This window comes from Passer montanus, unplaced genomic scaffold (genome assembly GCF_014805655.1).
Source record: "Passer montanus isolate IOZ18808 unplaced genomic scaffold, ASM1480565v1 scaffold49, whole genome shotgun sequence".
NCBI classification, from domain to species: domain Eukaryota; kingdom Metazoa; phylum Chordata; class Aves; order Passeriformes; family Passeridae; genus Passer; species Passer montanus.
Genome location: NW_024369818.1, coordinates 6259489 through 6271263, shown reverse-complemented (window position 1 = coordinate 6271263; position 11775 = coordinate 6259489). Strand labels below are relative to the sequence as shown.

Below are 11775 nucleotides of genomic sequence, written 5' to 3'. Positions count from 1 at the left end.
CACGGTATTGTGAGCTTTCACATCAACCCTTTTGAAAAACCAGTCCCAGGTGCTGTTCTCCCACGCTCTGGAAACAGACACTAGGCTTTCCTCATCACCCTAGTCCTGAACCAGCAGCAGCTGCATCATGAGACCACGCCCCAGGAGCATGAAAGAAATCAGTAAACAGGTTTGGGAAACATTAGCACAGACAGGAACACACACAAAGAATGTACAAGAAACACAGTAATCTTTTTGCAATTCTTGAGTTTAATTACTTCAGCATGTGGGGTTGTTTTTGTTATTCAGTCTTCCCCTTTCCATTGCAATCTTTCTTAGGAAAGTTGCACAAATACTTTTCTCGGACCTGTACATAAACCAGACACACAAATTTACAAACGATTTTTTTCTTTTTGCAATTTTTGTAAGCCTTGGTTTCTTAGCTTCTTAAGAGAGAAAGTGTATTAAAAACCCATGATGCACTCAGACCCAATACCTGACAGTGAGCTGCGCTGAGGGGAGATGACTCTGAGACAGAGGAACGTGACACTAATCCATGACAGAAATTACAGTCCAACCAGTGCAGGGAGTCAGAGGCACAGATCAGCCTCCCAAAGAACTCTGTTGTCTGCATGGTGCTGTCAAACAGCACACCAGAAATGCCTGGATTTCACTGATTTCACTCTTGACAAAACTGTGGCCTTTGAGAAGGAATTAACAAACCAAACGTGACCTGGGACAGATGCAACATGCTCACCTTCCCCTCTCCCTTCAGCTCATGAAAACTTGAGACTACTCAGCCCTTGACCTCAACAAGTCAGCGAAAGAAAGACTCTGAAGGCTTGAGTAAGACTAACTTGACAAAAGGCAATTCAAAAGATGGAAATGAGAAGGGTCACAAGGTAAGAACAGGTACAGAACCACAGAAATAAAATGACACTGAAGGTGTTACACACTCAGGAGCAGGACCTTCCTCTGCAACTCAAGAGATTTGACAGTGAAGCACAAATCCAATGAAGACGGGCCAGCACAGGTAACATGCAGTATCTAGCAGGTCTCAGAATATCTGCCTTGGATTCTTGAATGTAAAAGAGCTCAGCACTTATAAGTTCAAGAATGTTAGAGAGAACAAAGCCTGCAGGTAGCCTGAATTCCTAAAACTGGAAAAAATTTCAAGTAACTGTGCTGGCAGGAAATATCAGGTGGTATTATCCAAGGGGGTTTCTACCTGCATCCAGGCCTCCTGCTGTCACTTCAGCACACAGCAGGTTTGTGTGGGCTGGTGAAGCTGTGACAGGCACGGTACTTGCACACAGCTTGCTGCTCCACTGACACTGGGGCTGGGCTCCACAGTGCAGCTGCTCAGAGAACTTGGGAAACAGTGCCAAAAGAAACTCTGGGGAAGGACTTTTTGGTGAAGCAGACACTAGTTTATGTAATTCATTGTCAAAAGACTCAGATGCATCTGGTTGATTTGATTTTAAGATTCCACAGACAGAGAGTGCAGCGTGAAACCTGATGTCCATACAGGGGCAGGGAACAAAAGCTGCAACCAGCACAGAGACACCTTAATGTGAGTCAGTGCAAGGCACCCCAGGGCTCCCCTTCTCATTTCAGGGACAGCTGCTGGCTTTGCTCAACATGAATCAGTCCTACTGACTACCTCCAAGGACACACAACCTGTGAACTGGGGGCAGGTCACCCCGGAGCTGCCATGCAATGTGCATGAGAAATCAGCACTACACAGGAGGGCAAGCACTTCCTACCACAACTCCTACAATCCAGGGCAATGGATGTGTGCTAGCATGTTACAAAATAATACTCCACAGTTAAATGTCATTTTCCATAGGAAAAATGTTCCCTAAACCTAGGAGCGAATCTAGGAGTATGAAAGTAATCTAAGCAGATGCAAACAACTGTAGCCAGTAACTATAAAAAAAAAAGAAATCTCAAATTAAAAACAAAATTTAAAAACAACTTAAATTCAAACAGTAGGCAAGCTACCTATTGAAGCAGGCTCTCCAAAGAGTAAAACCCAGGTTTAAAATATTACACACCACATTACTATCCAGCTAATAAAAACAAACACCACCCCCCAACAAAAAAACCCAGCCAAACTTTACAAACAGGATACAAACAGATTTCCTCTCGCAATAAGAATATTGGATAAAAAGTTATGGAATACACTGTGGTATGTTTACAGGGCTGTTGTTCTTCCCCTCTGTCTGGTGCCTTCACTCCACCAGCTCTTGTTGTTGTTGAGCTTGTGTTCAGTTGTCCCAGATGTGCTCCCTGCTTGCAGCAAGAGAACTTCCATTTGTCTGTGCAGAGCAGGGTCCCCAGGAAGCAGGTGAGGACCCAGCTCACACTTTTTGCTGCTCCACTCCTTTGGTGGTTATTCCATAGCACTAAGCTGGTTACAGATGTTCTATGAGTTCAAGAAATTTCTATCTCAGAGGCCTCATCTATGAAGTTAGCAACAGGACTGAGAAGCAGGAGTGGAAATAGTTTATACTCTCCATTCCCATCTTCTGGGAGGAGAGGTGGATCACCCATTCCCAGAGTGTCCAGAGGCTCGGCCTGGCTTGCTGGAGCTGCAAGTGGCACCACAGTCCCACTGGCTGATGGAGGCTGGAGAGCAGGTTTCTCCTCCAGGGGAGGCAGCAGAAAGTCTTTCGGATCATCTGCCTTCCCTGCAGCTTCACCTGAAGGCAGCTCTTCAAATAAGGAAAGCAGAGGGTTGGCCCTGTACTGGATCAGCTGCATATCTGAGGGAAAAACAAACAGTTCAAACTGTTTCACCAAATGAGGGCTCTTATTCAAGGCAAGAAAAGCTGGGGAGGTTGCTTCAAACTTGGTGCACTACAGGAAAGCCCCACAGCTGTCAGAGTGAAGCCAATGCCCCTGTGCCTGGAAACATCAGTGCCTGAAGCCCACTCCAAGCCCCTGACTCTCACAGCCTGTGTAGGAGATACTGCCACAAGGGGGTTTGCAGATCTGCTCCCCACTGTGGCACTCATGTCATGTTTCCATTGAAAAGGGACACAGGATGGGACCCATGCTTTCTGTGTGAAAAACCTCAGGGCACAGGATGGGCCTTTAAAGACTGAGGCACAGCTTCAAGACCAGTGAAACATCACAGTCTTCACAAAAAGCTTAAGCTCAGACCAAAGGAGATATTACAGGCTACAACAATTCAATTTCAATATACAGTTTTCAAAGAGAGTGGAGCTGCCACAGAGCTCAGTGCTCCTTCCTGCCCACCTTTGCTTCCTGCTGTTTCCCTCTCACTTGCTCCCAGACCTTCAGTGCTCTCTGCCAAGTTTGCCATCTGAAACAAAGCAGACAGAGAGTTAAGACAGAATGTTTAACAACAACAAAATGGAAAAATCTTTACTGACTGGTTAACAGAATTAGATGTGAAAGGAGGAGGAAAGAGAGATGGAGCAAGTGAGCCTGTCATTGCACATGAAGGCCTGCACACAGGAGCTCTCAGAAGGAGGCACAGTGAAATACAGACAAACTTAACTTACTAAACAATACAAGCTTCTAACTAGCAAATATTTGTTCTACCTTCCAAACCAACAGCTTCATTATAATTGGTCTTGTTGGGGTAACTGCTAAACATGATTTCATCATGTAACTGAATCCTGCAGGCACTGCTTAAACACAGCTGCATTTTATATCAGTTGTAGTCAAAGCTCTTCTTACTGCAAAATCCTAGTTTAAATATTATTTCAGGACTACAACAAAAATAACACTTCCAAGGGTATTTTTTTAATAGTATGAATCAATTTTAGGAACTGGACCAAGAGAAGTAAGTTTGTGCTGAACTTCTGTATATCTTCTGAGAAAATCCCACAGAGCCAAGTTCAGAACAACTACAGTATATTGCATTACAATTTTCATTTAGTACCTTTCCTTTAGTCTCCAGACAGGCATTCCAAGTTTGTGACTGCGCTAGGAATGCAGGACTGGAAATTATCTTGAGATCCCTCCTAAATTCCAACAAGCCAACCTTGGTAACTGAAACCCTGGAGTCAGCTGGATGAGATGAACCAGTAGTGTCACCCTGTGCCACTCACCCTGTGCCACCAACCCTGCTCCCACCCTTGAGCTGCATCAAGCAAGATTCAACTCCCAGCACCACATTCACCCTCCCCACCACAGAAGTCAATCTTACATTTTCAATACCAGGGGGAGTTTCCATCAGGTTCATATCCAGGGCTGGCAGCTCTGGATTAAATGTCTGAAAATAAAACCAGATCATATGTCAACCAATAAAGCTCTTGAAATAAAACTGCAGAGAGCTCCTGAAAGGACTGCAGGACCCAGTGAGCTGCTCCTTCCACTGAAGCATGGGGACAGTGGCACCTCCATGGGCCTTCAGCTGGGAGCCTCAACCTGTGGCAGTAAACTGAGGTCACAGGAGGAAAAAAGGTTACCCTATTTCCCAGTGATTCCAGGAACACAGCTAAGTTCCACTCCATATCATCCATATCATCCAAATGAATCCATTACAGGGATGTATGTCAGGATGTGAAGGTATGTGATTAGGCTTGAGAAGAAGTGAGGCAAATTTATTTCTTTTCCCTCCCCCCTTCAGTTCTGTAGAACAGGAATCCTGTATGACGTGGAAAGACTCCCTGTACACTGTGAATACCTACAAATCATTCTATTTGTAATTATTTGCCTTTCAAGATGTTCCTGACTCTTACCCATTACAACATGAAATAAACTAGCAGCATTTCATGACACCACCTGAGCAGCATTTCTCAGAAATCAGAAATCATGAGGAGACACTCACGTCGCTGAACGCTTCGGCACCGAAGTTGTACTGCTTCCCTGACAGCATTGCTTGCAGCTCTTCAAGGCTGGCATCGATGCAGTTCAGAAAATCCTGAATTTCCTCTCTAAAAAGACAGAATGACATAGCACTATAAGGCACAGCTGGCAGGCAGGGCCTTCTCTTGCCCCACAGGGCAGGTTGCCTACAATCCAGAGCAGCCAAATGGATGAAATCACATTCCCGTATCACCTTTCACTCCATTCTTTGAGGTACAGGCACAAGGGAAGACTAACTGAACAGCAAGCACAACTACAGTTACCAGGTCAAAAAGCAGTTCCTCCTTCCATACCTACTTCCTCCCTCATTTGAATACCTGGTGAATGTTCTCAGATCCCAGCCTGTATATCAGTATCTGTTTAAACAAAGGTTTCATGGCTTTGCCCCGGGACAATAAATGAGAAGCAAAGGGCTGGAAATAATCTGGGCCTGAAGGAACTTTACCTACTTTGAAAGACTGGCTTGTTGCCAAACTGGACATGGTTCCAGGGACAGTGGGAAGGACATGAGGGACAGTGAAGAACCTGAGAAGGCAGCTGCAGGCACAGTGCCCACACTGCATGTCTTGCTATGCCACAAGGTGCTCCTGTACTGAATTCCTTGCACTAAGGAACGGGCAGTTCCAAGGCAGTGCCTCACATCCTGCAGTGCAGGAGGGAAGATACAGCAGGGCCTTCAGACCATGAATGCTGGGACACCACCCCAGACCTCCTACCTGCTGCTGACCACAGCAGAAGAGCTGCAGGAACAAGGGTTAAAGCTTTGTCCTTGACAGAGCTCTCCTGCAGCCACAGTGGGGCAGGATCCCACAGCCTGCACCCCTGATCCAGGGCTGTGACCTGACAGGGCACAGGGGAAACAGCTTTGTACAAATGGGCCAGAGAAGGAAAGGAACAGTGAGAGGACCACCAGGACAATCCACATCCAGGTCCCAGGAGCAAAGGGCCCACAGTGCCAGCCTGAGATCAGTGCCCTGCACCAGCTGCTTGCAGCACCTGGCAGTGACAGCAGTGGGCTGAGGGGACACACTGATGAATGCACCAGCAGTCAGGCACACATGTTACCACAAAGGTGAAGGGACACTTGCCCTTTTTCAACGTGTGATACCAGCACTTTTTCAAGCCCTGGTAACAAAGGTGCAGAGAATTCACTTTGTCAATGACAATTCAAAAGCTAATTCCCCATGTTCTGCCAAACACACCCTCCAGAACTCTGACAGCATCCCACGAGATGACAACAGCATTACACTTTTCAGGAACAAGTTCGTACCTGTCCAGCAAAGGATCATTTTGGTTTCCAGAGCTGTTCTCATTCAAGATGGAGTCAATTACTGACACAGGGTCCTCTGGAGCATTTGGCTGTGCAGTGTGGAGCTCCACAGCAGCCGTGCCTATTTCACTGGATTTGCTGGCATCATTTACAGGAACTGATGGGACAGGTTCTGCACAACTTAACTCACTTGGCTGTGATACTTGACAAAGAGGTAAGCCAGGATCTAGAGCTGCCTGTGGCTCTCTAAAATGTGACCCAAAGAGAAACAACACACAGGAGAATTTATCAAATGCATTACTATTCATTTCAGGTTTAGTATCTCAGATCTTAATAAGATTAGGCCAGTCAAGGATTCAAGTAACAAACCCGTCATTAGAAAAAGCAGCAAAGTGGCAGATGAAGGATCTCTTACTACAGCTTATACAGAGACTATGTATCAGAGAAAAACACCTCTTTTTCCCCGGCAAAAAAGCAGCAATATAGTACATAGGAATTAGGCAGGAGGGAATCTCCTAACAGACAGACTCTGGAAAGAAAAATATTCCAAATCAGTCCATGTTTTACTTTAGGCATTAACAATTAAATGGGTTTTCAGTAAAATCTGTTGCCACACAGAGAATGCCTTCCCTAGGATATGATTAGTGAAAGCAGTATTGAAACTGGAAATACAACCATACATCCAGATTTGTTAGCAATCTATACACATTTTGGATTATTAGAAACCTATATATGCATTCAGGCCCCTGCTCAATTGAGAAGTCAAGTATGTGTTCATTTGTTGAACAGACAGAAAAGCCTCAGCAAATTAAACTTGCAATGCCCATCAGCCTGTCAGGCCTCCAGGGACTCCTGAAGAGACATGAGCTCTGACAATGAGCAATGCTACATGGTGTAGAAGGAAAGCCTACAACAGGCCTGTCATGCACAAATGGACATTCAGAGAGACATTCTCTTCCCCAGAATCCAGATGGATCACCAACATTAACAGAACTACCCAGCTATCAACCCAGGCATAAATACTTCATATACTTAGGACATACCTGGCTCTGCCACTTGTGTGTGCCACAGCAAGGAGGCCATTGGTGGCATTTTCCAGGGTGTCAGTGATATCTCGGATTATCAGACCTGTACCATTTCCATCCTCTTCAGCTGCACTATGTTCAGAAAAAGCCATCTGCATATATAGTACAGAATGAGTAAACCACAGGCTCTGACCTTCTCTTTTCTCATACTGAAGCCCCATTCTCCTTGCAGCTTCTCTTTCCTGTTCACATTATACCTGTGACCAGTTGCAATGATTTGCATGATTTTACAGCCAGCGTGTTGCTGTAAAGCTGCCCATTACAAAAGGGAGAGCATTTGATTACCAGGTTAGGGTACTTGTAGCTACAAGGAAGACTGATATCCCTGTGTATCATCCTGTCCAACCCCCTGCCTGTGTCCCTGGGGAGACTTACAGCTTGGCCACTCTCCACAGGGATGCGGACATACTGCCGACTGTACTTGGAGGGTGAAGCACCCGCAGCATCCGTGAGAGACCTGAGACAGAGCACAGCTTTAGTGAATCCTGCCTGCCTGAGGGAAGGGCTGCAGCAGTGCCAAAGACAGGCAGCAGTGGTCAGCACTCCTGCCCTCCCAAGAAGCCAGGCTTTTGGGGAAGAAGGTGTGTGTCAGGAAGGGTACCGCAGGCAGCCTGTCCTACACACACACACTGTGGTTTGGGAGAAGTCACTCACACATGCACATTTTGAGATTTACCATTTCTGATAACTGTGTCCTTTGCAACTGAAAATGTATAGAATATTCCCTTCCCACCCATTTTAGTGATAAGGAGGATACTTATTTTGTGCTTGACTGAAATTCCATCAGCTTTCTCAAGTTTGAATATACAAATGATAAAAATACCTGTCACACAACAGAAACTGATTTATCCCTACAATTCACATCTGACACTGGTCTGGGACCTATCAAGTAATTACCTTTTTCTTTTGACCCCAACAATATAATTTCCTCGCATCAAACTTAGTATAAATTGAAGAATCTAAAAAGGAAAAACAAAAGAAAACCAAAACCAGGTGGTCAGCATAGCAATCCTAACATAAATTCTTATTTCAGATTTTACCATAAAATGATATAGTTACATGACAGAAATTAACAGGTATTTTAAAAAAACATTTGCAATTGTATTTTAAGGAACAAAGCAAGAGTTGCAAACTGCATAGAAATATTAGCCCATTTGCACAGTTGGCTTTTTTTGAAATGCAATATAGCAGCACAAGTCACTAGAGAATTCCAGACCAGAAACAGCTGAGGAATAAACCAGAGAAAATTTTTTCCAGCGTGCAAAGTCCTACAGTTTCTGCATTCCAAGTTCACTTCTCAAGTGGTCTAAATGTATCCTGGTCCAAGATCTTTCACAGACTCCGTTCCATGTGCCTGCAATCTCTCAAGTTCTGGGCTCCTGTTACCATGCACTGTCTCCACACACTGATAGCCTACTATGACTTTTCCTTAGTGCTTTGCTCGTGGTTCTTTACTGTGCTACTTCTGGGACACTCAGGAACTGTGAACATTTTCTTTATGCTGTATTAATACAGCCTGTTCAGCTCTGTGTCATTTGTCATTCTACATAAGCAAAGAATGCCATGAAGTATCACAGAGGCAGGAATAAGGATGGTAGCACTGAAGATGCTGCAATGGTACCTTAGACAGCAGCTTCTGTTGTTGACTGTGCTTCTGCCTTAGAACTGCCACTTCTTTCCACAGGGCCTTATTTTCTCTGCAATGCAGAATAAATCAGAAGACAGAGGATGAACAGAGTTTACTTTATATGCTCTAGTTTTACAGCTTTCAAACTTTTAGAGTACCTTGCAGAACCAATGGCAACATTCCCTCTGTGGATAACTAACCCTCAGTTAATTTGATCCACTAACAAACTCTGGGTTAACTCAATTTTCCATCAGCAACATGAAACACTCATTTAAAAAGGACACCCTCATCCTCTGCTGCTCCACCAATAATCTTGGTCTGAGGTATTCCTTCAAAGCCTCAAAGCTGTTGAATAAGGACTTTGTGTTACACTCAGCCTGTTTCCAAACACTGATAGCCTTGGGACAGATCTAAAGATGGTGTTCAAAGGGCTTGGCTGTTTGTTTTTTTTTTAAGGAACAGAGAGAGAGAAAGGTATCTCCTGGACTCTGGTTGATATCTGCTGGCATACCAATGACCTGAACAAATTACCAGTGTCTGTATGAAGGGTATCTGAGAGAACAGAGATGAGGATGTGCAAAGTCCACTTCAAGTTAGAAAGAAAACAAAACACCAGTTGTCCCTCACTGCATCCAACCCTGTTTGTGTTCAAAAAATCAAATGCTTTTATTGACCTAAAAACTACTACAGGTGCTGGCAACCAGAGTGAAATCTCAAGGCAGCCAACAAACACCCAGTCTAAATCTCCAGTCTGTAACTGAATTACAAAACCAAACAAAATTCAGAATGTTGGGTGGGGTGAAATGGGCATTCTTAGGAAAAAATATAGCTTCACCTGTTTCCAGTTCAAATGAAACCCATATTTAGCCAGTCTCCATCAGGTATAAGCAACATTCAATGTGTAAGCACCCCGAAACAGCCGAGTCTACCTCTTCATGTTAGCCAGCCTGACATCCATGTTGTTCTGCTGCTCTCTCATCTCCTGCACCTCAGACAGGACTTTGTGCAAATCCTCTGTGCAGACCTTGAGATCCTCAGTCCTCACTGCAGACACCTGCAATAGGTACACACGCTTTACTGCAAACAGTGCATGCTCCTTGCTGCAGGAGAGTGCAGCCAGTCTGCAGGGCAGGACAAGCCCCATTACAAGAGCAGGTAAGACTGCAATTCTTACATGGCACAAAACATCACAACTGCTACAGGTGACAATCCTTAGGACAGGCTGCACTGTATGAACAAAACAAGATGCCAATAAAAAACATGAGATTAGCACTTTGTACCTGGACACAGTAGATTCATGACTGTAATTCACAATAAAAACCACTCTCTGCAAAGAGCATTCCCTGGGGGTTCCCTGCCAGGCCTGGTGACAGTTTGCCCCCTAGTGTCACAGAGCAAACACCAGCCAAAAAAACCCCACAGCTGACAGTGGAAGAACAAGATGACCATATTCCTTCTAGGTGTGGGTAAATCTGTCAGCAAAGGAGTAACAAATTTCCAGTAAGTTACCAGGAGATTAAGGTGTCTAGTTAGATGCATCCTACTCAATCTGAAAATTTATGCCACACCAGCTGAATTGCAGATTCCCCTATGGGTGTTTCCTCTGCTACCTCTCTGCTCAGTGACATTCCAAAGTTATGGAGACTTGTCTGCAGAAGGAAGAGACCAAACAGCTCTTCTGCTCACAGCACAATCTGTGAATGCTGCTGCTTTAAACAACGGTGGAAAAGCCATCAGAGAGCAAAAAGTTCACCATCACCTTCCTGCACTTCTATATTAAACATTTTCCAGTTTCTTCAGCAACTCTCTCTGCAGCAGAAGCATTGTTGACTGCAACACAATTCAGGACTTTGAAAAAGACAGGTCTATAATGCATCACAGGCACACATCTGAATGACACATCCAGGTTTTGTGGACATAATTTTGAACATTATTTTGCCAAATACTGACTATAATTGAGCCACATGGAGTCACACCCAAGCTGCAGGCTGCTGGGAGTTTTCTTGTTACTCTGCTAAATTCAAGGAGATCTGAAAGCATCTCATGTGGATTCCATGGGGAAGATGAAAGCACCAAAGTGGTATTGGCCTGCTGAGGTGTGAGGTAACTCCTGTGCAGGTGGGCTCACACATCTTGCCTTCCAAAGGGGAGTGGAATGGTCAGAAATGAACCAATGGTGTTATAAACCAACATCCCATCCCTTTGTGCTGGAACAGAACACAGCTGTTGTGCAATCACCTCTCAGACATGACTAACAACTTTCTTGACACGATCCCGTGGTGCAAAGGATGCACTGAAGGGTCTGACAGTTCTCCTCCCTGTCTGCAGTCTAGATGTTTTGCTGTTTGCTGCAGTTAATAAATTATGCTAATGTGCACAGGGTGCATCCCAGATGGAATTCAATGCTGTCTGATTCCCTTCAGCACATCACCCCTCTGTGGGAAGACAACCAAAACTTGTAGAAAGTGGGTGGAAATCCCAAATGCAGCCAGCTAGTTTCCAGAAACACAAGAGCCAATATAAATTTTGCCCAAGTACAAGGAACTGCTCTTCAGAGTCCCCAACTGGTTAATCAGGATATCCAGTCCTTGGGTGCTGAGGCACTGGCACAGGCTGCCCAGGGAAACTTGGCTGTCCCATTGCCATCCCTGGCTGGACGGGGCTTGGTCTCGTGAGAGGTGTCCCAGCCCATGGCAGTGGGTGGAAGGAGATGAGCTCTAAGGTGCCTTCCAACTCAAACCATTCTGGTGTTCTATGAAGACACACAGGGTATCTGCACACCAGCAGAGCTAAAAGTGAAAGGGAGGAAAGCAAGTCTCCTGCATTCAAACCTGTATTCCAGACACAGGCTTGAAATACAGTTTATAGCCAACACTGGAATATGGCTCCATTCCAGGCAGTAGAAGAGCAAGGAAATTAATGACTGCTTTTACAAAAAAAAATCACAAACATTTCCTGTGCAACAAAGA

The 11775-nt window shown here is 44.8% G+C and overlaps 1 protein-coding gene across 1 annotated transcript in view; it reads right to left on the bottom strand.

The window, feature by feature from the left end:
• Window positions 1–229: 229 nt before the first annotated feature.
• The window catches only part of LOC120508700 (heat shock factor protein 3-like), a 15588-nt gene continuing 4042 nt past the window's right edge, over window positions 230–11775 (bottom strand). The window contains exons 4-13 of the mRNA XM_039722564.1: window positions 9736–9860; window positions 8801–8876; window positions 8077–8138; window positions 7555–7636; window positions 7138–7271; window positions 6095–6340; window positions 4787–4892; window positions 4163–4228; window positions 3244–3310; window positions 230–2747 (exon numbers count right to left, since the gene is read on the bottom strand). Coding sequence (XP_039578498.1) covers window positions 2416–2747; window positions 3244–3310; window positions 4163–4228; window positions 4787–4892; window positions 6095–6340; window positions 7138–7271; window positions 7555–7636; window positions 8077–8138; window positions 8801–8876; window positions 9736–9860 — 1296 coding nt within the window. The 3' untranslated portion in view covers window positions 230–2415. The remainder of the gene's footprint in view (window positions 2748–3243; window positions 3311–4162; window positions 4229–4786; window positions 4893–6094; window positions 6341–7137; window positions 7272–7554; window positions 7637–8076; window positions 8139–8800; window positions 8877–9735; window positions 9861–11775) is intronic.